At 43.0% G+C, this 26,496-nt stretch overlaps 1 protein-coding gene across 1 annotated transcript in view; it reads left to right on the plus strand.

Annotated features, from left to right (window-relative positions):
• LOC134538909 (T-cell leukemia homeobox protein 3) overlaps positions 1-26,496 on the plus strand; it is an 81,063-nt gene that overhangs the window by 43,613 nt on the left and 10,954 nt on the right. Inside the window, exon 2 of the mRNA XM_063380521.1 lies at positions 6,720-6,948. Coding sequence (XP_063236591.1) covers positions 6,720-6,948 — 229 coding nt within the window. The remainder of the gene's footprint in view (positions 1-6,719; positions 6,949-26,496) is intronic.

Below are 26,496 nucleotides of genomic sequence, written 5' to 3' on the forward strand. Positions count from 1 at the left end.
CAAAACACGAAATGAACCCGCGAATCTTTCAGGTCTCTAGCAACGCCGCCTCACGCGATCAGGCGAGGACAAGCGGCAATCCAATCCTCGGCCAGCGCAGGCTGACCCTGGTTTCAGCGGCGAGCTGTAGCCAGTGTTGCCAGCTCTAGCGCCCTTCTGCCCGGGTAATTGCGTTCGCCATTACGCCGCCCATCCTTTTCAATTACTCCTCCCCCCTCTCTCCGAGTCATTATCGCCTTCTTTATGCTCCCCTTCCTTCTTCTTCCGCTGGTCTTCTTGTCTTGTTCGCGCCTCTCGGTTCGAGGCCGACTCCGATATTGTATTGTATTGTATTGTATTGTATTGTATTGTTCCTTATATCACAGTAAAAACTATAAATATGAAAATAAAAAGTAAAAACAAAAAATTATTTTAAAGGAAATTTTTAGAGCCAAGATTCCATAGTTTTACATTTTCCCAAAGTTTTGTTGTTATTGCTTTTATCTTTTAAAGCATCGTGCATAAATCCACAAATATACTTTAATATCAAAACCAAGAAAGGGTGTTACTGGAAATATTAAATCCACATAAGATTTTAAGCAGTGGATATATATTTATACACATATATTTGAATTATCGTATGGTTTAAGTATATTTTTGGCGTTAAATTATTTTCAAATTTAAATTATACTTTTTATCCCTATCTTATTATTTCAGTAATATGTCGGTATACGTGTCACAGAAGTTCGTTGCTGAAGTAAACGCGTCCTGAATGATCCGGCCTAATAAGGCAATGGTTTCTTTCGCAAACGACAGCCATTCACAAGGAAGAAACCACTGGTGGGGGACAAGCGTTGGAATTAATTTTTTTATATATCGTGGATTAATACCTACCCCTAGTTTCCGGAGTAGGACTCTATTGTTATTCATTGGCTTGGTTACGGCTGAACCGTCCGTATTTTAGTATAAGGTTTTTTTTCCCCGCCTGTCACAGAGACGCCAATGGGAGGACTGAGATTCGGTCGCCTGTCAGTATTGACGAGGGAATCGCCCGGCCGAGGCTGTCAGCCGAGCTTTATTAACTGCATGACGTCCCACCCTCCCCCCTTCACACCTTTCCACACTCGCCAACAAGTAGAGACCGGAAAAATTCGCGATTTCAATGACCTATAGGATAGACTCCATGATCCTCTATGCACGCGAGAAAATTACACCTGCTCATTGGCTACTGACTCGTGTCACCTGTTAACTGGGATGCTCGTGGTTCGATACTTCTTTTGTTGAAAGTTTTTCATTGGCCGAGTGTCATTCAGATAAACTGTGGCCCAATCACTGATGCAGTAAAAAGGCAAACATTTTTGGATTCTAGACTATCACGAAATGAATCCGCGAATTTTTCCGGTCTCTACCCATGACTTTACCAAGATCCCTGGAAAATGTTTTAACTTTGCACTGGATCATTGTGACTGGTATTGTAACAATCGACGTGTACACGAAAGAAACTCGTCCAATCACGAAACACAGACGATGCTATAGTGTTTTAACTGTCAGCGAGTCTCGAAATCTTTTTCACTAAATTTGCATCGACCTAGTGATTATTAGAAGGGCCATGTATTTTTCGCAAAAATATTTAGATTCCACCTGTGTTTTAAAACACTGACTTGATGTAAGTTTTTGGACGTACGCCATTGCTAAGAACTTTTTCTCTTGAAGAAAAACTAATAAATAATATAAATAAATAAAAATACCCAAAAAATACAAAAAAAAAACACACAAAATTAAGCAAACTATTGCTGTTGTCAAGAAGGATATGAACACCACAAAATATTCCGAAACAGGAATATGGTCAACAAACAAAGAAAAATGTACTAAGAGAACTAAAAAAAAAGAAAAAAAAACCTACAAATGATGACAACACAAAAATATTGAACCCAAAATAATTCAGCACAACAGTTGAAACGAGACAAAAACACGACAAAACGAAAAGACAAACAAATACAATAGTTTTACCAAAACAGAAACAAGCGACGTTTCGGGAACTGCTATCTGCTCCCGTCCTCAGGCAGAGACGCACATGGTACGGAAACACAGGTGCGACGCCAAACACTTAAACACTTAAAACACTTAAACAAACACTTAAAACACTGTAGCATCGTCTGTGTTTTCGTGGTTGGGTAATTTTATTTCAGTTGCATGTCTACCACCTTCGGCAGACCAATCAGGGCCATCCAGTCCAGAACTGGCCCGGCCGAACAGGGCAATGGCCTCTCTCACAGACGGCCGCCAATCACAAGGAAACAATCACTAGCCCGGGCAGTCTAATCTAATTATTAGAGACGTGGAAAAACATTCGCGGTTTCGTTTCGCGATAGGCTAAAATACAAACGCGTGGAACTTATTGATAGAGACCGGAAAAATTCGCGGATTCATTTCACGATAGGCTAGAATCCAAAAACGTTTCCCTTTTTACTGCATCAGTGATTGGGCCACAGTTTATCTGAATGACACTCGGCCAATGGAAAAACCTTTAACAAAAGAAGTATCGAATCACTAGCGTCACAGTTAACAGGTTACACGAGTCAGTAGCCAATGAGCAGATATTATTTTCTCACGTGCATAGAGGATCATGGAGTCTATCCTACAGGTCATTGAACCCGAGAAGTTTTCCAGTCCCTACTTATTGGACCGCAGTTTGCCTGGAGGACTCTTGTAGAGGCGACTATGCTGTAAAACACGGGCGACCCGGGGGCGGGGTCAGTCCCGGCCGGACCCCGACTGCCAGTCGCTCTGACCCGGGCGCTGGTAATTAGCTACACGACTTTGCTTCCAGCGGAGACGACGGAGCGCGTCCTTCTCATCGCGTATTCCGCGCCTCGCCTTCAGCCTCATATTTCAGCAATGAAATTCAAAAGCGAATTGAAAGCGGAAAGGTAGGCGAGGGAACCGCTGGAGCGAATTAGCCCACGGCCGGCTTCAAGGCAGTATGGTTAATAATTGAACAGGCAATTTAGACTTCTCCCTTTTAAAAGAATTAAACTGCTCGGATTGATGCGATTATCCGCGCTCCGGCAAGAGAAAAGTCTGGGGGGAAAAAAAAGAAGGGTTGTTCGAATACGCCTCGCCTTTTAAGCGTCACGTAGAATAGATACACACACACACACACACCTAGAATTATTTTTAAAACTCAGGATTGCGAAGTGAACGAAGCCTGCTCATCGAATTAGCCAACACGCGGCAGTTCGAGGCGCCGTTGTTTGATTTTTCCAACCTTCCCTTTCCCCTCCCCACATGAAAAAAATCCATCAGCCCGTATTTCCCAAGCAACCTTCTCCAGATGGATCATTGGAAGCAGAGTCTCCCGTATTTCATCGGTCGGAAGATTTGTACCAGTTAGAGACCTGAAAAATTCGTGGGTTCATTTCGTGTTATGCTAAAATTCAAATAAGTATACCTTAGTGCTGCTTCTGTCATTGGTTCACTGTTAATCTGGAGGACTGAGGGCCATTTAGAGACCCTCTTTCATAGAAGTGTCGAATCACAGACCACCCAGTCGAGACGACTCACAAGTCAACAGGAAATGAATAGGTGGCATTTTCCTGAGTGTGTAGAGGATTTTGGAGTCTATCCTGGAGGTCATTGAACCCGCGAATTTTTCCTGTCTCTAGTGCCAGGGGTATGTATTTAAAAAAAAAGGTTTTAGAGACTTGTTGAGAGTTGAAACACTGTATTATCGTCTCTGTTTCATGACTGGTTGAGTTCCTTCCACGCACATGTTGGTGCACGAATCGCAGCCATTCATTGCGCAAGCAAACGCGTCTTGAATGGCCCGGACAAACAAAACAATGGCTACTCTTGCAGACGGCCTTCAATTACCAGAGAAAAAATGGTGTTCGTATACCTCATTACTAGGGCCATGCATATTTCGCGAAAAGATTCCGAGATTTGTTATAAGTTAAAATAATGTAGCATCGTCTCTGTTTCGTAATTGGGTGAATTTCTTCCAGGCGCATGACGATTGTTGTAACACCAATCAAGGCGAGTCAGTGCGGAAGCAAACACGTCCTGAGTGGCTCGGTCAAACAAGGCAACGACTTCCCTCGCAGACCACCGCCAATCACAAGGAAGAAACAGATGGTGTGAGTGTACCTTGTTGCAGTCTAATAGGCGTTCAGATTTATTCGCGAAAAATGCCGGCCCCTACTCATTACAGTCTAGTGAACGTTCAGATTCTCTTCGCGAAAAAACACATTTACATCTAAACAAAATATGTCTTTAAACGAGATGTGATCAAACTATATGGTGAATTATTTCATTACGAACAAAGTAATAGATTTGACTCCACGACTGGAAGCCTCCAGCTGTTCCGTCGAGGCCCTCTGAGTGTCGGGAATGGCGTCAAAACGTTTTCCCTTTAGCAACATCCACTTTTCTGATCTGTGTTCCGCAAAAAAAGACTTAATGCTAATGCGTTGTTTGAAATCCACTACTAGAGGTACGGAAATTTCGTGCACTGTGCTCATGATTGGACCGCAGTTATTTGGACACGCCCCTCTTCGACCGCGAGCCAACGATGCCCAGCTAGGAGAGAAGTGAGCGAATCAGGTAGTGACAATTAACAAGGATAAAAAATGTTCTCGCCAAGAAATCAACCAATGGGAAAGCACACATGGGTTGAGCACACCTCTGACTTTGAATTCTATTCCCAAGGCCAGACGAATCCTTGATATTTCCGAGCCTCTATCCATGATAGTGCCACGGTAAACACGACCTCACCCTCCCGGCTCTGGAAGTCGATGGCCGAGTCACAACTTGTTCACACTTGGCACCGGCTATCTAAATGGATCAGACTATCAGGCCTTATTACTTCGAACAGAAGTACCTGGCCTCAGCTGTTGCTGCTGTGAAAATTCCTCGACCGTAATTTTTTTTTGATCGCACCTCGTATCCATGGTCATTTAGATGGTTTGCAAGTTACACGTGTGGTGCGTGGCACGAGTGCGACGGGTCTGGTGTGAGCGGGCTGTGAACACGCCAGGCCGCCATTTGCATGCGGCGGGGAGTTGCTGGTTGCTTGGCAACCACGCCACCCCCCGCCCCCTCCACCCGGAGGTATGTCGGCAACTCGTCCCCTCTCAACCACGCGCGGCCTGGATCACGTGCGCTTTTTTCCCTGACAGTGTCTTTTTAAAATAGGCTATAACACTGTTCTTGTTTTTTTTTTTTAAATATTATTTATATAGATATTGCAGTATGTCCATAAAATAATGTCCCAATTATAAATTCTAACAGTATCAACAGAAGCGTAGTAGAGTGTCGGTTCAAGATCACAATTATTATTAGAGAGTAACTCAAGCAGTTGTAGATAAGCGCATGCGCGAATACTGCTTTGTTGTTTTCTCGCTCGCAGCGCCACCTACGCAAAATGATTACTCCTGAGTGTTATTAGCAAAGGGTAGGGCCAGGCATTTTTCGCGAAAAGATCTGAACACTTGTTAGACTGCAACAAGGTATACCCGCACCTGTGGTTTCTTCCTTGTGATTGGCGGCCGTCTGCGAGAGACTTGTTTCACCGAGCCAATCAGGACGCGTTTACTTCCACACTGAATCACTGTGATTGGTGTCGTTACACTCAATATGTACCTGGGAGAAACTCACCCAATCATGAAACACAGACGATGCTACAGTGTTTTAGCTTTCATCTAGTCTCAAAATATTTTCGCGAAATCTGCATTCTCTAGTAAAGGGTGAACCTGCAAACTTTATTTGGCAACAGGATGCAGCCCCTCGAAGGCCCTGACAACTGGATTGGTCGTAATGGTCGAGACGACAGAGCTCTTTTTCTCTTACCTCCACGTTCACCTGACATAACGCATTGCGATTTTTTTTCTTTTGGGTCTTTACAAAATATTGTGTCTACGTTCTGCCAATACCTAATTATTTGCCAGAGTTGAGACACAGAATTGAAGAGGCTATTGCTTCCATTACTTCGAATTGTTAACCATAATGAAAGGAAAAATTTGACTCTAGGTTGGATGTGTGCCGTATAATTGAAGGTGCACATATTGAACATTTGTAAAAAAAAACTAAGTTAGGTTACCTTCAATTTCATGTATGATTTGATGTAAATAGTCTAAACTAAACTGTTATTATATACAATTGATTAGTTTTACATCCTTTTATGTACACTCTGTACATTATAGTCGACAAATATGACATTAAACAGTATAATAATCCTTATCATAAAAAAAAGTGTAATTTCAAGTTCATAATGAAATCAGCTAATTTACCAGCAATTAATTCCCAGTTAGCAGAATAATAATTTACTGACATCTCGTTGATTAAACTCACAGCTTCAATTTTAGAGTGTGTTGCGAAATGGAGCCGCGAATGATACAGGTTTCCATCGATACCTGAGTAAGGCATGTTCAATGAAAAATAAATAAATAGATCTGTATCTTTAGACCACAGTACGTTATGCTGCACCAGCGGCTTCTTCCTTGTGACTGGCGGCCGTCGGAAAGAGAAGCCATTGCCTTATTGGCGGGTTGTTCAGGACTGTGTGCCGATATTAGGCAGATACCCGGCCACTGACTACACACAGACGATGTTGCAGTGTCTGAACCCAGGCGGCAGGGGTTGACGCTGGTGGTTGACGCAGGGGTTGACGCTGGTGGTTGATGCTGGTGGTTGATGCTGGTGGTTGACGCAGGAGTTGACGCTGGTGGTGGTTGTGGTTGCAGCGACGTTCCCCATCACGCGGCGGATCGGCCACCCCTACCAGAACCGCACGCCGCCCAAGCGCAAGAAGCCGAGGACGTCCTTCACGCGGCTGCAGATCGCGGAGCTGGAGAAGCGCTTCCACAAGCAGAAGTACCTGGCGTCGGCGGAGCGCGCGTCGCTCGCCAAGACGCTCAAGATGACCGACGCGCAGGTCAAGACCTGGTTCCAGAACCGCCGCACCAAGTGGAGGTGAGTCGCCGGGAGTTGCCCTGTAGCACTAGCCTTATAGTCCTGTAGTCCTGCAGCCCTGTATCCACGTGGAACTGTAGCTTTGTGTCTCTGTAGCACTGTAGCCCTGCATCCATGTTTAACTGTATCCCTGTAGCACTGTATCCACGTGGAACTGTAGCTTTGTGTCTCTGTAGCACTGTAGCCCTGTATCCATGTAGCACTGTATCCCTGTAGCACTGTATCCACGTAGCACTGTAGCTTAGTGTCTCTGTAGCACTGTAGTCCACTAGTCCTGAAGCCAATATACCTGTAGCACTGTAGCCTTGAAGTCATGTAGACCTGTAGCACTGTTGCCTTGCAGCCATGTAGACCCGTATTCCTGTAGCCTTGTAGTCCTGTAGTCCTGTATCCCTGTATCCATGTAGCCTTGTAGCCATGTAGACCCGTAGTCCTGTAGCCTTGTAGTTTTGAAGTCATGTAGACCTGTAGCACTGTAGCCTTGTAGCCATGTAGACCCGTAGTCCTGTAGCCTTGTAGTTTTGAAGTCATGTAGACCTGTAGTCCTGTAGCCAATATACCTGTAGCACTGCAGCCTTGTAGCCATGTAGCTCAGTATTCTGGTAGCCTTGTAGTTTTGAATTCATGTAGACCGGTAGTCCTGTAGCCCACTAATTCTGTAGCCAGTATACCTGTAGCAACGAATTGGACAAAAGAATGTATACTTCACACACAGTTAGGCAGGATGAATGTTTCCTGGCTTCTGTGGCTCTGTCCACGGTGTTCTGAAGAGCATGAAGGGTTTCTGAAACTGAGACTTCGATGAACAGTGAAAGAATATTATCATTGTCAACGGATTTCTTCGAAATGGGCTTAGCTTTTGATGTCTCCATGCATTTGAGTAAGTAGATGTTACGTTGTTTGGCAAACTATTTAGGTCCAAATATAAATTTAAAAAATAAATGAAAACCAACCAAGAATCACTTGAAATTTTTCAGACATGCATTTCTTCGCAACTTCATGACGAGTAAACGTATTCACCTGAAGACCGCGGCGCCACAAGCGCAGTTGCGACCGGGCGAGACTCGAGGAAAGTTGAAGCCCGCGGGGAGACAGCAATGAAGTGGTCCTATTTCCTCCGCGGCCGGCTGGAATGCAGGCCAGAAACAAACAGGAAACTTTTAATTACCCGCGCGCCGCGATAGCCGGTAATGGGAAACCCGTGTCTGTCCTGAGAGCCGAGTCGCCGACAGCGGCGATACCGTGTCACGGTCGCCGGGCGCAATCGTCTGCCTGCCCGCCGTGGTGACGTCACGGCCTCGCGTCGCCCGTCTACAGCCCGGCGCTCCTTAGCTGGTGCGTGACGTCACTGCTCTGCTCCCTGGTCGCCCTTCTATAGGCCGGCGGTCCTTAGCTGGTTCGTGACGTCACTGCTCTGCTCCCTGGTCACCCGTCTATAGCCCGGCGCTCCTTAGCTGGTGCGTGACGTCACTGCTCTGCTCCCTGGTCGCCCGTCTATAGCCCGGCGCTCCTTAGCTGGTGCGTGACGTCACTGCTCTGCTCCCTGGTCGCCCGTCTATAGCCCGGTGCTCCTTAGCTGGTGCGTGACGTCACTGCTCTGCTCCCTGGTCGCCCTTCTATAGGCCGGCGGTCCTTAGCTGGTGCGTGACGTCACTGCTCTGCTCCCTGGTCGCCCGACTATAGCCCGGCGCTCCTTAGCTGGTGCGTGACGTACCTGCTCTGCTCCCTGGTCGTCCGTCTATAGCCCGGCGCTCCTTAGCTGGTGCGTGACGTCACTGCTCTGCTCCCTGGTCGCCCGTCTATAGCCCGGCGCTCCTTAGCTGGTGCGTGACGTCACTGCTCTGCTCCCTGGTCGCCCGTCTATAGCCCGGCGCTCCTTAGCTGGTGCGTGACGTACCTGCTCTGCTCCCTGGTCGTCCGTCTATAGCCCGGTGCTCCTTAGCTGGTGCGTGACGTCACTGCTCTGCTCCCTGGTCGCCCGTCTACAGCCCGGGATCCTTAGCTGGTGCGTGACGTCACTGCTATGCTCCCTGGTCGCCCGTCTATAGTCCGGTGGTCCTTAGCTGGTGCGTGACGTCACTGCTCTGATCCCTGGTCGCCCGTCTATAGCCCGGTGGTCCTTAGCTGGTGTGTGACGTCACTGCTCTGCTCTCTGGTCGCCCGTCTACAGCCCGGGATCCTTAGCTGGTGCGTGACGTCACTGCTCTGATCCCTGGTCGCCCGTCTATAGCCCGGCGGTCCTTAGCTGGTTTGAGAAGTCGCTGCTATGCGACAACGCTCTATGCTCGCCTGTGACGTCATCAGTTTCGTTCATGCCGCTCACATATGGCTATAACGTCCACATAACAAGGAACTTCCTTGCATTCAAATAATTTCGTCCATCGCGTGGTTCTCCTCTTTAGATACACGACGTAAACACTATTTTCAAAACCATTTGAGACAGTGATGGCCAACCTCACTTTTTCTGGGGGCCAAGTATCATTTTTTAAACTACAAGCATTAATATTGCATACCATAGAATTATTTTTATATCTTGCATCTCCTGTACTACGACTAGTAAGTTTCTACGAGAAAATACTTACATTATTCTAGCGGCAATAAATGCTCTATTTACCTAAACATAATGGGTATATTAAAAGAACTATTTCTGACTTTAGTAACTTTTTATTTATTGCTTATTTTCATCGAATGTTAATGACTTGATTTAAAAGTTATTGTAAATAAAATATATTATGTTGATTTTAAATGTGTTATGATTTTTTTTTTTTTAGGTTTTGAAATGTGTATTAAAAAGAAATTATTTTGTGTTTCGTTTCCATAAACTTTCCTGAAAATATCACCAATTGCTTGCTTAGTTTCTTTCAATTAGGTATATATAGTTAACACGCTTACAGTTAAACATTTATTTATCCTCCAATGGATACTACACGTGCAGGTTTAAATATAATACAACGTGGGGTTGTATAAACTATCAAATATCGAAGATTATTTTTTTTTTCAAGAATATCGCTTACAATGAAAACTCGATAAAATCGCGTGATGTTTGGTCTGCCGTTCTAGCGAAGTTAAGATGGGGCGCACTATAGGTAGCAGACTCGATAGGTGGCATTCATCTCTGGCTGCTAAAGAGCGCCACGACTAATGTACACTCGCCTTAAAGGTTTTTAAAGAGCTGATAAGAGGAGAAACTCTCCGAAGAGCTCTTAAAACAAACGACGTTGTAACACTGCTTGAGAGAAGGCCATTACATTTAATCAGTGGCTTGAAGAATGCGCATAGTGTGTATGTAAACTTACAACGTTTTTAAAGATGCTTTTAGTAACGCAATTAGGCTGTACATTTTCTCTGCGGTTCCTCTCGAGTGGCAACTGCGTGAATAGAGTTGAAACTTACAACATTGGCATGTGGTCAAACACAATTGTAAAATGCATGTGTAAAATGGTATGAAAAATACACACATTGCAAATATTTAATAGACACAGCACATTGAATTACGCATGCGGGAATCCAGTGGTTTTAGATAGCTGTATTCCTTTTAAATCGCTGAAAGTAAAATCTCGTTTCTTTTGCTAGAGTTAGTAAAGCAAAACATCGGCTCAGTAACGTGAGAAGCTGATTGTATCAATGCGAATAAAGTACGACATTTTCTTTTATTGCGGGTTGCCATTTATATGAAGCTGTCACACTAATTAAACCGTATCAAAACTTTTTGCAATAATTTTTTTGCATCACCTACGCCAATAAAAAAGTTTTTCACCACCTAGTTATCTTGCAGGCATGATAGGTATGTAAGAGTTCCAGTCTTCTGATTGGTTTTGGCTGGGTTATACAGTGATGTGTTTGTTTTGGTGTCTTAAAGAGTGGACTGTCATACACTATTAGCAGTAAACTGTTGGTCACTTGCGGGCGTGTATATACTGTTGGAGGTTTGTAGCTAATAATTATTTTTGAAACATTCTTGAACTGTTAATGAAATAAGGTGAGTGTGGTGCATAGAATATATTGTAGACTAAACAGTTTTCCAGGATAATTGTGCTTTATTGTTTCTGCGATTTTATCATACAATCTTGACAAATTTTAAATGGATAGAAGACTTTTTTTTTGTCGCTCCGCATTCATATATCATAATAATTATTGACAATAGCCAATGGAAAATTTTGGTGTAGGAAAATTGATAGCAAGAACATAGAATTTCATACGAAGGATTCTATATATTTAGCAAGACTTTATGCTAGAGCCTTGCCTCTAGTTGATTTCAGTGTCTATATCTTCTATATGGGTTGGATACTTGTATGATAATACATTGTGTTTTCTAAGAGGGCCGACAACTTAATAACCATTTTTTGCACAGAAATTCCTTGAAATTGGAATGTTTATTATTTTATTGACTCATATCATTTGTGCCTATATGTAATGCAAAATTCCCTTCTTTTGAAGCTTCTTGTTTCATTTACCTGCTTTGCAGTATCGTTCATAATAATTCACGAAAGCTACAAGAAGTTGAACACCGCGGGATAATTCTATAAATTAACTATTATGTAATATTCCAGGATAGCATTCAACGTAGGCCTCGTATTTTATGCTCTCCCTTAACAATTTTTCCATGTGTGTATGAACAACGAACTTATTTCAAATGACACAATATAAGTTAAGTTGACTTAATTAACTAGTTGTGGAAACACGGAATTGATTTTTAGTGAGTGATAATGGCATAATTAAGACAATTAAACCTATCTATGCCTGAATTAAAAGAGCAAAACCCACAAAAAAGCTTGTAGCTAGAGCCAGGATAATTTCAGGGATACATTTCACTACCCACACTTCACACAACTTGGTTATGCAATACATGAGCAAGCCTTTTGTAGAGTTTTCATTGGTCGATTACAAAGTCACAAGATTGGCGGGTTATACGTGTCTGGATATCCACTTCTCCTTTTTGTCACTGGCTAAGTGTGCGTCAAGAGCGGTGCAGTCCAAATCATCAGATGTATACATACTTGAAGTCTACTTTGCTACCCAATGAATCCACGAAATGATCATTGGTAGAGTCCCGGAAATTTCGCGGATTCCTCTGGCCTCAGGATAGAATTCAAATTCATAGGTGTGCTCGACCCATGTTTACTTTCCCATTTGTTGATTTCTTAACGAGAACATTTTTATCCTTGTTATTTGGCACTACCTGATTCGCTTACTTCTCTCCTAGCTGGGCATCATTGGCTCACGTTCGTAGAGGGGCGTGTCCAGATAACTGCGGTCCAATCATGAACACAGTGCGACAGTGTGGAGGTTTGCATTCTAGCTTGCGACTAAATGAATGCGCGAAAATTCCGTGGCTCTAATCATTGGTTCTATCTGGTGGCATACAACGATGTACAGGATGAGTCTGAATTCGACCGGCAAAACTCAGATGCAAGTACATTCCGACCAAATAAGCTGAAAACATCTTCACGTCTTATCGTCTAAAGTAATTCCCAACGCTTGTAACTACCTACATGTCTTTGAATTCGGGTCTAAACAACAATTTATTGTAAATAATACATAAATTATTTAAGATGTAATACTGGGCGTCTTGATTATGTATTTATTGAATGAAGTTCTATAACCACCGCTAATTTTGTGGCTGTAGCAAAAATATTGCATTGAAATGATTGGTAGTAGTAACAAGTCAAAAAAAAACATTTGGAAAATAAAGGTGTTACTTCCAATGATTTTAATTCAATAATTTTTTTACAGCTACAAAATACGCGGTAGTTGTAGAAGTACATTAAATTAAACGTAACTCAGACGCGCTGTGTACCATATTTAATACTTTATCTATTATTTGCAGTAAAAATTGCCGCCAAACAAAACGAAGACATGGTAATACAATGATTCAAAGGCTGGAGTCAAGAGGGAGTCAAACAGCTCGTGTCGCTGCAGCGAACCGCTTTGACTACTCGTAAATCATCGCCTGTAAGAGTGGTAGGGGCGGTGTTAAACTGGTTTGAGCTTAAAAAACGAGTTCTTATCTGGTACAGAGTATTGCCACAGTGAGCAGTGAAATGTAGGAGGCAATCTGGAATAACGAGTACATATGATGTGTTATTGCTTTTAAAGAGTAGGTTAAACGTTTGGTCCTGTACTTTCCACGAATATGTAGAGAAGACCCTCTAAGATAGGCCCAAAGTGTCAGCTCCAAACCTCATGGATACCCACTCGATAAAAAACCTGAAAAATTCGTGGGTTCATTTCGTGTTTTGCTAAAATTCAAATAATTATATCTTAGTGCTGCTTCTGCAATTGGTTTACTGTTAATCTGGAGGACTGAGGGCCAATTAGAGACCCTCACTGATAGAAGTGTCGAATCACAGACCACCCAGTCGAGACGTCTCACAAGTCAGCAGCCAATGAACAGTTGGCATTTGCCCAAGTGTCTAGAGGATATTGGAGTCTATCCTGAAGGTCATTGAACCCGCGAATTTTTCCGGTCTCTACCAATCACTGAAGCATCAAAATAAACAAGGGCAAACGTTTTTTTATTATTATTCTAGCCTGTCGCGAAATGACGTGAGTTCGAAATGATTTTAGAACGAGCCCTCCTCCGCTCGAGACAGGCTGGAGGAGGGCTGCGGCTGTTAGCCTAACTGGTTGTGAAGACGCCACAGAGAGTGGAGGGGAAAACCAAGGGAACATGTGTTGCGGCGCTACGCGGGCGAGGGCTCTCACAACACATCGCATTAGGAGAATGGTCGCCAGGGAGCCGGGGATAGACAATTCAGTTAAGTAAGTGGCTGAGCGCAGCCAGAAGCGGCTCTGAGGGCAGAGCACCCCCCCCCCCCCTCTCCCCCTGCACCCTTCTCGCCGACTCCTCTTATCCCTCCTCGCGGTCTGGGGCCCGCCGCATCTGACTCATGCCGCGACCTCGAACGAGGGCTTTTCGGGAAGCGAGCTCCGTTTGGTCACTTCGAGAAAATAAGATGAACTCTTGAGAAAATTGTTTTTATTGGCAGTTTAAATGTACTACACGTCTACTTCGCATTTTCACGTAATCGCCTTTCAGTTCTGCTGCACCAGTTTCTTCAACCCCTCTGCATGGCAGTTCGCCGCCTGAGAATGGAACTGATGTCTTGGCCACAGGCTTCATGGACTTGGAATATGCAATGCGTGTGGCGTAAGTACTTATATGCTTGGGTAGCTTTGACCTTTACCTTGAAATTTAACCTTTAACTTGACCTTTAACCTTGACCATCAAAATTATCCAAAAAATTACTCAAAATTTGTCCAAAATTCGCCAACAACTGCTAAAATTTTCAGTTTTTTTAATATTCCGACTAAAAATTTCAAAATATTTGAAAAAAAATAATGCATATTTCAAGGGAAAAAATTCCCGTTTTGAGGGAAAACTTCCCGTTTCAGTCTACCAAAATTCCAGTGGCTTAAAAAGTCGGCAAAGCGGCTTAAAGTCCGCATCTACAAGCCGCTCATAAGCCGCCGAGGTCATTACCTTAACAATTTGGATGTCACGGCAGCCATCTTAAATTATGACGTAACCGTTGCAATTATCGTTTAAGCCATCTCCGTGCTCGAGTTAAAAAATCATTGCTACAGTTTTTTTTATTTGGGGACGAAAAGGGCGTCATTTTGGTTTATTTCATGAAACGTGGGTCAACAATAATTACAGCAAAACTTACCGAATTACGATTTTCAACTGGTTTAGTTTCCATCCGGCAAAATTTTATGCAGAGGAGTTAAAGAAACTGGTGCAACGTTGCGAAAAGTGCTTGGAACTGAGTGGGGATTAAGTGAAAATGTTAAGTGTCTGTAGCCTAAAGTAAAACTGTCAATACGGAACTTTTTTTTCTCGGGTTCGTCTTTTTTAATGCTCAAACGCAGCTTGCTTTACGAACAGCCTTCGTACTTGAACAAGTAAGCGCATTTACATCCTTCTGTTCGGATGAAAACATTATGAGAGTGATTTAAAATTACCTGGAACATGACATTTCGCGGATTTATTAAGTCACAAGGTAGAATGCAAACCTTCATACTCTCGCTGTGTTCATGATTGGATCGCAGTTATTGGACACGCCCCTCTGCGACCGGGAGCCATCAAGCCCAGCACGTAGGTATAATTTATTTTTATTTTTCGTTGCATTGTAAAATTTTGTTGCATGCTGCGCGCAGACGGCCGCCAATCACAAGGAAGAAACAACTGGCGTGAGCATACATACCTTATTGCAGTCTAATAAACTTCAGTATTTTTTTTCCGCGAAAAATGCCTGCCTCTATGAATCAACGATATATGTGTGTATGTATGCATGTGTGTATGTGTACATAGGACTATATATTTTTTTGTGTCTGAGCGAATTCGGCTACAAAATAGGTTGGAAACGGCTTATGGCCTGAAGTGCTTCCATAAGCTGGTATACCTATTTTAAGACGGAACTGAACAATATATTTACTAGAATTAAAAATAAATAAAGTTTTTAAGATAGAACACTTGAGCTTCTGTAAAAATTTTAACTGAACGAAGTTATGCGACCACCGAGAATTTGGTCGCTGTAGCATTATTATATCATTGAGAATAGTAAAATATGTGTCAAATAAAGGTATTATACTTAGGGACTGGAAAATGTTGTGCTTTCATTGACTTTAGGATATACTCCACAGTAATGTTTGTAAGCTGTGAAATGCCACAATTTCAATGTCTATTGCCTTATTCGATACGTCTCCACGGGATGCTCTGTGATTCGGAACTTCCCTGGTCGAAGGTTTCTCATTGGCAGAGAGTCCCCCCCCCCCCCCCCCACACACACACATCAACGGCGAGCCAATAGCAGAAGTAGAAGTACGGTATAAGTATTTCAATTTGAGCATATCGCAAAATTATCCGCGAATTTTTCCTTGCTCTCTAATTATACTGAATTATTTCAATAAAATAATTTTGAGACACCAAAAAAAATCGCGATGGTTGTAGTTTATTCATTTAACTAAACATAATTCCGAATTGCAGTGCCCCATCTTAAATACTTTCTCTATTATTAACAATAACAATGTTGTTCAGCCCCAACTTCAAAGACGAATACCAGCCCTAGGATGCAAATTAGATCATAACTTGTAAAATGTTTTCAATCATAGATATCTTTACTTGAGGACGTTTGACGGTCGAATTCAGACTCACCCTGAATTGTTCTAGTTAGAGACAGGAAAAATTCGCGATTTCGATGAAATGTAGGATAGACTCCATGATCCTCTATGCACGCGGAAAAACTACATCTGCTCATTGGCTACTGACTCGTGACACCTGTTAACTGGGACGTTAATCATTCGATACTCTTTTGTTGAAGGTTTTCCACTGGCCGAGTGTCATTTAGAAAAACTGTGTCCCAATCACTGATGCAGTAAAAAAGCAAACGTTTTTGATTCTAGACTATCACGAAATAAATCCGCGTATTTTTCAGGTCTCTAGTTATCATTTCTCGTGTAGGTAGTTGTAGGACTTTAGAATCTAGCCTGGCAGTCAAATATACCACAAAATGGTATAGGTAGAGACCGGAAAAATTCGCGATTACAATGACCTGTAGGATATACTCCATGATCCACTATGCACGCGGGAAAATTACGTCTGCTCATTGGCTACTGACTCGTGTCACCTATTAATTGTGACGCTAGTGATTCGATACTTCTTTTGTTGAAAGTTTTTCATTGGCCGAATGTCATTCAGATAAACTGTGGCCCAATCACTGATGCGGTTAAAAGGCAAACGTATTTTGATTCTAGCATATCGCGAAATGAATCCGCGAATTTTTCCGGTCTCTATGTATAGGGTCTGTAGACACAGTTCCAGCTCCAACCACAGTTCAGACAGTATTAAGGCCGTTAATCCAAGACGTCCGCTTAAGGTAGCGAATAACAACTGCCTTGTTGGGACAAGCCATAACCTGACTCGCGGACCGTATTCCAGGACGTGTCCGAACTGAATCCCAGTATAAACGGCGCCCTGCGCGAGGCTAGAAACTGTTTCCAATGCATCTTAGCGGACTTTGCGCAACCTTCGATGCAATTGTTACGGCAAAAATCCTAGAGTAGCAGCACCACTGCACAAAAATGGAACCGCCTTTCTAATTTTCTCAAGTACCTTTTTTTAAAAAAAAAAATTGCGATTCTTTCTATTGCTATGACCATTAAAGTGTACACGATATATTCCAGGATAGTTTCGCTATCATATAGTTTCATTTGGCATACCATCACGCTTGGTACGTCCCCATATGATCACGGAAGTGACTATATACGAGTTAATGGCGCCAGACGCGGGTCCGACATCTGCACGAAATCAACAAAAAATTAAGCTCTGCGCATGCGCGTTATTTGCGCAACAGAACTGCAACGGATTGGCTTGAAATAAGGGACTGGCCGTGTCCTACCGTGCAAAAGGAATATGGTTATGGCTAGAGACCGGAAAAATTCGCTATTTCGATGACCTGTAGCATAGACTCCATGATTATTTTCTATGCACGCGGGAAAATTACATTTGCTCATTGGCTACTGACTCGTGTCGCTTTTTTAACTGGGACGTTAGTGATTCGATGCTTCTTTTGTTGAAAGTTTTTCATTGGCCGAGTGCCATTTAGATAAACTGTGGCCCAATCACTGATGCAGTAAAAAGACAAACGTTTTTGATTCTAGACTATCACGAAATGAATCTGCGAATTTTTCAGGTCTCTAGTTATGGTACAGGTATAGCATATTCAACACCTAAACCCTTATTTTTGTGTTTTGGAATATCGACCTAAGTTGTTAGGTCGCTTAGTGCGTTTCGTGCGCGGAATGAACCCGCAGCGAAATGTAAAAGCGCTATCTTGGAAGCCGCTACAAGTCGTGTGCTATCGCACGGCTCATTTTACAGCTCGGGGCAACGAAGCGAACACTCTAGCAGCGCGCAGATAAGCCCTAAGTGCAGGCTCCCCGCGGCTCGCGTCGCCTGCCGGAAATTAAAAGAACCAGGAAAGCGTGGGTTGGAATGAAGGCAACGTCTTCACGCAGCTGAACATGGCGTGTCTTTGAAGAGGTTGTTACATGATGGAGTCAGCAAATTACAGATAAATCAATTCCATGACATTTTAGGGCCGTTCAACGCAGAAAAGTTTACATGATTTGTGTGGGCACACTGCAACTATTCATACTGAATGTACGAACATAAATTATGCACAAAAAAAAGAATGTAACTTATCAAACAGCTGCTAAAAAATAAATCCTATTGACTTACAGCACTGACAATATTTATTTCCATGAGAATCCCTTCCCTTTCGATACTTTTAGGTGACTTCGTATCTCGTGACGTGTGGGAATTCACCCAGTGTAATCACCATAAATATTTAAATGCAAACTAGTTCTCTTCGCAGCCTAAGCCAACCAAATAAACGGAAGAGGGAGGGAGGAGAAAAGTTACGAATATAATCGTAAAATAAAAGCCAACAGCTAAAAAGCAGGCATAAAAACATTTCATAAATATAATTTACCTGTGCCACTAGTAGATCTAAAAATATAAAAGCTAAAAGAACCTGTAGGATATAGCCATAGATCCTAGTCAAACAAAATTTAATCAGAATAAAATTTGGTGCAAATAAAAAAAGTACAATATTACCCATAAATCAGTTATAATGCTACTATAATTTAACAAGGTACGCTTGAACCACATGTTTCTGGCCTGTGATTGGCGGACGCCTGCAAGAGAAGCCATTGCCCTATTTGGCCGGGCCATTCAGGACGCTGTTTGCTTCCGCACTGGAGGGCTACGATTGGTGTGCTGACAGTTAGACATGCACCTGAGAGAAATTCGACCAATCGCGAAACACAGACGATGTTACAGAGCATTAATACACAGATGATCTGGAAACTTTATAAGGGGGAAATGCCCAAATGAGAAAAACTGTGCAAATCAGTACAGCGTAAGGCTGAGAATGAATAACACTCAATAAATAGACTAGTAAAATGATGTAGCTTCTGTTAAAACTGATAGTGATGTGTAGTATCTACACTAGTTCAGCTGCCCGTCCTCCTTGATTAAGAACTTTCCTTGTCGATGCTAGAGGTACCGCTAGGCGAATCTCAGCAGTGTTTAGTAATGGTGTTGTTTTGTTTTTTTCATACGTGTTCGGGAACACTCGGTGCTGGTCAGAGACTTCGACCATGGCTGGCCAATCCCCTCCTAGCACATGATGCATGCGACCCTCTCCCTGCATGGCTAATCCCAGCATGACTATGCGTATAGGTAGATACCTGAAAAAATCGCGGGTTCATTTCGTGTTAAGCTAAAGTTCAAATAATTATAACTTAGTGCTGCTTCTGTCATTGGTTCACTGTTAATCTGGAGGACTGAGGGCCAATTAGAGACCCTCACTCATAGAAGTGTCGAATCACAGGCCACCCAGTCGAGACGACTCACAAGTCAGCAGCCAATGAACTGTTGGCATTTGCCCGAGTGTGTAGAGGATATTGGAGTCTATCCTGGAGGTCATTGAACCCGCGAATTTTTCCGGTCTCTACGTATAGGCTTCGGCCTGAGACGCACCTAGGTCTCTTCCTAACCCGGACCCCTCCAAAATAAACTTAGTTTTAGTTAGGTTAGGGAAAAAAGCGGCTTCGAGTTTGCCAGGAGAGGTTTCCGGGAAAACCCGAGTCTGCCCGAGTCTGCCCGAGGTCAGGTCGACCACAGCGCCGCTCGCCAGAAGGGCTGCAGGACAGATTGCCTGCTCTCAGCGGGGTTGGGGCGGGGGAGGGGAAAGCAAAGTTGGGCCGACGACGCCGCATCAATCAGCGCCGCGACGCCTCTGGTCGACGCCTGCCTCGCCCCATGCCACCAGCCAGGGGTGGGAGGAGGGAGGGGCACACCGCTCCGAACCCAGCTCGCGGCTATTACGGTAATTGAGACGAGCTGAACTCTTCGGCTCCCGACAGAGCTCCGGGTGTGACGAGCACAGGCTGTCCATTAAATAATGTCCCGGTTTCAATGGTTTACTATAACTAGAGACCGGAAAAATTCGCGATTTCGATGACCTGTAGGATGGACTCCATGATCCACTATGCACGCGGGAAAATTACATCTGCTCATTGGCTACTGACTCGTGTCGCCTGTTAACTGGGACGTTAATCATTCGAAACTATTTTTGTTGAAAGTTTTTCAATGGCCGAGTGTCATTTAGAAAAACTGTGGCCCAATCACTGATTTGCAGTAAAAAGGCAAACGTTTTTGATTCTAGACTATCACGAAATGAATCCGCGAATTTTTCAGGTCTATACAAAACATACATTGAATTAAAGGTAAACCAATCTATTTTTTTTTTCATTCTTCCAACGTCCGAAGTAATGGAAGCAAAATTTTCTTCAATCCTGTGTCTCGACTCTGGCAAATCATTAGGTAGCGGCGCGGAACGTAGACACTATCTTTTATAAAGCCACAAAGGAAAATTAAAAAGATCGCAATGCGTTATGTCAGTTGAACGGAGAGGAGGCCAACGAAAAAAAAAAAAAAAAAAGAGATTTGTCGTGTCGACCGTTAGGTACTACTAATCCGACGGTAAGGGACTTTCGACGTTCAACCACTCTCGTAAAAACAGATTCCAGTGGGGAGGGCCGAAATTATACAGATTCACCTTCAGCAAATTACAGGACACAAAATGCTTTATGCTCATTTCACGTAGGTGGCGCTGCAAGCGGGAAAGCGACAAAGCAGTATGTAGGCTACTAGCGCATGCGCTTATAATTAAAACTGTTCGAGTTTCTCTTTGATTGTGACCTTGAACCAAAACTCTACAACGCTCACAGTTGATACTATTGAAATGTACAACTGGTGCATTCTCTCACGGACATACTGTGCTTTGAGCGGCAGGACGGGACCAGAACGAGGGGGAAGGGGGCCTCGGGCCAGTACCAACTGTCCATTGGCTGGACCCTGGTGAGTAGTCTCGGTCGAGTTGCCCGCCCAGCGCAGATAAGCCCCAGATCAACCCCCGCCTAAACAAACAAACAAACAAAAATGGTTGCGTGTGCTTATGTACGCGTGTTAGAAGATACACTTACTTGGCATGATAAAAAAAAAAAAAACTAACTTTCCTTTTGTATGAAAAAAATTAATAAAAATAAAATAATGAAAGGAATAGAGTGAGTGATATTTTAAATACTGTTAGTATCATGTAAATCCAATCAAATTAAAAAAAAATTAAGAAAATACTCAGTAGTCAATATTTACAAGCCGTATCTAAATAAACTATTTAATTTAATAAAATAATAGAGATAAATTTTATTAATAATGAAAAACAATTAATATGCAGAATATTTATACCAATTTATTATTTTTTATGATTTAATTATTAATAATTTATAATTCGTAATACAAATAAAATTATACATACAGGAACATAAACTCACTTATATTAATGCACTTTAAAAATGCTTCTAAACAACTTATATCACTAATATTCACAATAAATAAATGTTTTTAGTTATATGGACCAGTATTCAATATCAATCACTATGTTTATGATTTAAAAGCACATATACCTATAGTTTGTTATAGCCTTTTGAATTCCTGTCAATTTTCGTAGCATGCTGCGCACGCATTGTAAAATTTCACTCTCATATTTTTTTTCTTAACGTGCTTAAAGAAGTAAAACTTGAAAACAATCTAACATTTATTTTTAAACTCCCAAATTCTCAATTAAAAATCTAAATTAAATTCACTAAACCTTCAACCGTAGGCTTGAGCCACGGTTCAGACATCAAAAATTAATTCAGCCTATGCTGCAAACCACGCCATTATCCTTTATAGCAAAAAGATCCAATCTGACCAGCTCTAATACTTAAACCCTAAAGGTTCCACCACCGGGTTCTCTCGGTTACATTCCATAGTCCGGCACCCGGTCCTCTGGTCCGCTATAGCTATGGCGATAGTCCGGGGGCAGCTACATTAAGCAGATATTTTGAGCGGATTAATGTTCCCGTGATTAATTATTTAATCCTCCACGTTCCTAAACTGAGAGGCATCAGCAGGATGGTGGTGATAGTGGTGGGCAGAAGAACTATCTTAACCAACATATCGATGCTAAATCGTCTCTATGAATCTACGAGTATTTTTCAAATTACTTGTTTGAGTGACTACGAGACAAGTGTGATTTATTTTCATTAGTGGGCATCCATTTAGTAACCACAATCACGAAACACAGACAATGAATTATACAGTGATTTAACACACAGCTAGTTTGTAAATCGTTTCATGAAACATACACTCTCCTAACAATCATCGTAAATGTTTTCAACTTACTTTTTTATGATAAACCTGCAGCCAAAGTTTCTTACTCGAATACAAAATCGACCATGGATTTTTACAAATATTTTCTTTTGATGTAACCTACACTTACCACCATATGTTTCCCTCCAGACAGGGGCGTAGGGAAGGGGGGGGGGATCATAGGGATCCTTCCCCCCCCCCCCCCCCCGAAATGTGTGGAAGGTTTTTTTTTTTTTACCTGAGTTGAGTTTGTGTAATTTGTGTTATTTTAATATTCAAAATCAATAATGTTTACAGCAGAACAATATTCAATGTTATATTATGAAAACTGCTAAAATAGCACCATTTTGCACGTAAAAATCCAAATTTTTCGGGGGGAGGACCCCCGGACCCCTCACTTCGTAAAAGGGGGTGGGTGAATAGCCAAATGTTTTATCCCCCCCCCCCAAAAAAAAAATAAAATCCTGGCTACGCAACTGCCTCCAGATAACGGGAGTCTGACAGACGAGCTAGGAGTCGTGTGGCAGTTGAATATGTAGGTACACACAATAACTGTCCTGGCCTTGTGACGTTATCAATAGGGCCATTCATTACTAGCTGTCTGTTAAAACACTTCATCACCGACTGTGTTTCGCGATTGGCTGGGTTTCTTCCTGGTACGTGTCTGCTGTCGGCACATTCAACAGCAGTGACCTATGTGCGGCAGCAAACACGTCCTGAATGGCTCGGCAAAATTGAGGCAATGTCTTCTCTTGCAGACGGCTGCCGATTACAAAGAAGATTCCATTGATGTGTGAATGGCTTAATGCTATAGGTAGGGGCAGGAAATTTTCGCGAAAAAATCTGAACGCCTACTGGACTGCAACAAGGTATACCCACACCAACGGTTTTTTTCCTTGTGATTGGCGGCCGTCTGCGAGAGAAGTCGTTGCCTTGTTTGCACGAGCCACTAAGGACGAGTTTACTTCCACACTGAATTAGTGTGATTGGTTGTTGTAACAATCGACATGCACCTCAAAGTAACTCACCCAATCACGAAACACAAACGATGCTACAGTGTTTTAACTTCCAGCTGCTCACGGGATCTTTACGCGAAATTTTCGTGGCCCTAGCTATAGGTAGAGGCCTGAAAAATTCGCGGGTTCATTTCGTGTTTTGCTAAAATTCAAATAATTATACCTTAGTGCTGCTTCTGCAATTGGTTTACTGTTAATCTGGAGGACTGAGGGCCAATTAGAGACCCTCACTCATAGAAGTGTCGAATCACAGACCACCCAGTCGAGACGTCTCACAAGTCAGCAGCTAATGAACAGTTGGCATTTGCCCGAGTGTCTAGAGGATATTGGAGTCTATCCTGAAGGTAATTGAACCCGCGAATTTTTCCGGTCTCTAGCTATAGGCACGGAAAGTTCGTGGATTCACTTGGTAGCAAGCTAGAATGCAAACCTTCATGCACTTGCACTGTGCTCATGATTGGACCGCAGTTATTGGACACGCTCCTCTATGACCGAGAGCCAGCGATGCCCAGCTAGGAGAGATATGTTGCTGATTAATGAGTAGAGACCTGCAAAATTCGCGGATTCATTCGGTTATAGGCTAAAATTCAAACACATATACCTCTTATATAAATTTTCTATTGGCTTACTGTTCACCTGGACGAATCTCAACCAATTATAAACCCTCAACCAAAGAAGGATCGAATCACAGACAAACCAGCTGCGACGACTTACAAGTCGGCAGCCAATGAACTTGCGTTATTTTCCCGAGTGTACAGGGGTATGTGCAGTGTAGCTATACTGAAGGCCATCGAAACCGCGAATTTTTCAGGTTTCTATTAATGATCACAAATTGTATCTTTCTTAGAAACCAACCAGTGTAAAAGCAAACATTGGCAGATAAAACACGAGGCTTTTCATTTTAGCCTGACGCCAAACGAATTTGCGAAATTTCCGGTTGTCTACTTATTGCGTTACCGTTCATATTTTTCACGGAAAATACATGGTGTTAGTTATCAAATTGGTAGAGACCGGAAAAATTCGTGGTTTAATGACCTGTAGGATAGACTACATGATCCTCTATGCATGCGGGAAAATTACATCTGCTCATTGGCTACTGACTCGTGTCGCCTGTTACCTGGGACGTTAATCATTCGATACTTCTTTTGTTGAAAGTTTTTCATTGGCCTAGTGCCATTTAGAAAAACTGTGGCCCAATCACTGATGCAGTAAAAAGGCAAACGTTTTTGGAATTCTAGACTATCACGAAATGAATCGCGAATTTTTCCGGGCGCTAATTATTTGGTGCTCACGTAACAGCAAGAAACCTTTTACATGCAATCAGTGGCGGATTTAGAGAGGGGGGGCACGGGGAAAAGCTCGCAATGAGCTCACAATGAGGCGATAGTCCGCAGTCGCACCGCCATCTGTGGCACAGCGTAGCGCCACGGCATCTACCTGCAGAGCGAGAACACACGCTCTCTGCCAGGCCATCGACACAGCACTGCGCCTCTGCCCGCGTTCCTCTTCTGTGCGACACCTGTACACTCGGCGCGTTGGTGCTTATCAACCCCGCGCGTTAAACTAAACTAAAATAAAAATAACTGTTGCTAGTAGGGGAAGAGAGCGTGTTCGGGTACAAAGAGGGGGATGTAGGAGGAGGGGTTGTCAGGGCTGTCCAGCGCCGGGGACCTGCGTGGCAGTTTAAAAGCGGCGGGCTTGCATTATTCAGTGTAGGGTGCGTCCCCCCCTCCCCTCCCCATTGCATTATACAGCGGTGCGACATGGTTCCGCTGTTTGAGAGGCTGAATATTTCACGTCGGCCGGAGAGTGGGGCCGGCTTGTAGCGACAAGGACCTCCCCCCCTCCCCGCCCTGCTCCGGCGGGCCGACAAGGCGCCGCGCCTCCCTGGAGGCCGCCAGGAGCGCTGGCATCGCCCCGGGGTCCCCGGCTCGATCCCCGCTCAGGCCCGTCCGCCCCGGCCAATCAGCGTCCAGGAACAGGCAATCTGTAGGGACCGGAAATATTCGCGGATTCATTTCGTGATAGTCTAGAATCCAAAAAAAAAAAAGTTTGCCTTTTTACCGTATCAGTGATTTGGGCCACAGTTCATCTGAATGACACCCGGCCAATGAAAAACCTTTAACAAGAGAAGTATCGAATCACTAGCGTCCCAGTTAACAGGCGACACTGGTCAGTATCAAATGAGCAGATGTAATTTTCCCGCGTGCATAGAGGATCATGGAGTGTATCCTACAGGTCATCGAAATCGCGAATTTTTCCGGTCTCTAGCAATCTGAGTCTATCCTGGAGCGGAATGAATCCGAGAAATAACCGTGGCTCTAGCTCTAGAGTGTCTCACCCTTCGTCTGCAGTACAGAGTTATAGGCCTACTACTCGGCTTGTTAACACTAGAAATCTTGCTTTAAATCATAGGCGTTATTTTACCTATGTCACACCTGTGACAGGTAAAAAAAAATATATATAATAGAGACAGGTAAAAATAATATATAAATTAATGTTTGAGTGTTCGTCTTCTTTTTGTGAAGATAAAGATATGGATAGTAAGATGCAGGCATTGAGAGATAGAGAAAGATAGAGAGGTTTATAGAGAGATGGAGATATCCAGATGTATAAAAAGATATAGAGAGATCGAGGGAGATGTAGAGAGATATAGATAGGGAGATACATTGATATATGATAGAAACATAGATACATAGAGATATATAGAGAGATAGAGTGATATGGAGAGATGTGAATAGAGATGTATAGATTTATATAGAGGGATGGAGATATACGTAGAGAAATATAGTGAGATTTATAGAAGGGCATATATAGAGAGATAGAGAGGGATAGAGAGAGAAATAGATGCTTCTTATATGTGTACATACTTCAAACAAATTACAAAAAAAAATTGAAAGAGGCATAGCCACGCATGGTGGGCATTAGCTATTTACTACTAAAAATATGTTCTTTGAATGATTCCTGCATTTGGGAAGATTATCTTAAGACAATTTTTATGGAGACATCTCGTTGTTAGTTTATAGTGGGTTCATATGTCCGTCGTTTTGTTGTCCAAGATTGTTTTTTGTCTGTATTTATTGTTCTTGTTGAAACTGTCTCGTCGTTTTCAACCCACTGTGTTCGTTTGTGCTATAATTTATTTGTTAATTTTGATTTGTTAACTGGGATTCCGGTGATTTGATACTTCTTTGAGAGTCCTTCAGACAACCTGTGGCTCAAGGACTGAAGCAGCAAATATGCAAACGTATTTGGATTCTAGCCTGTCGC

The sequence above is a fragment of the Bacillus rossius genome, chromosome 14 (assembly GCF_032445375.1).
Source record: "Bacillus rossius redtenbacheri isolate Brsri chromosome 14, Brsri_v3, whole genome shotgun sequence".
Classification (NCBI taxonomy): Eukaryota; Metazoa; Arthropoda; class Insecta; order Phasmatodea; family Bacillidae; genus Bacillus; species Bacillus rossius.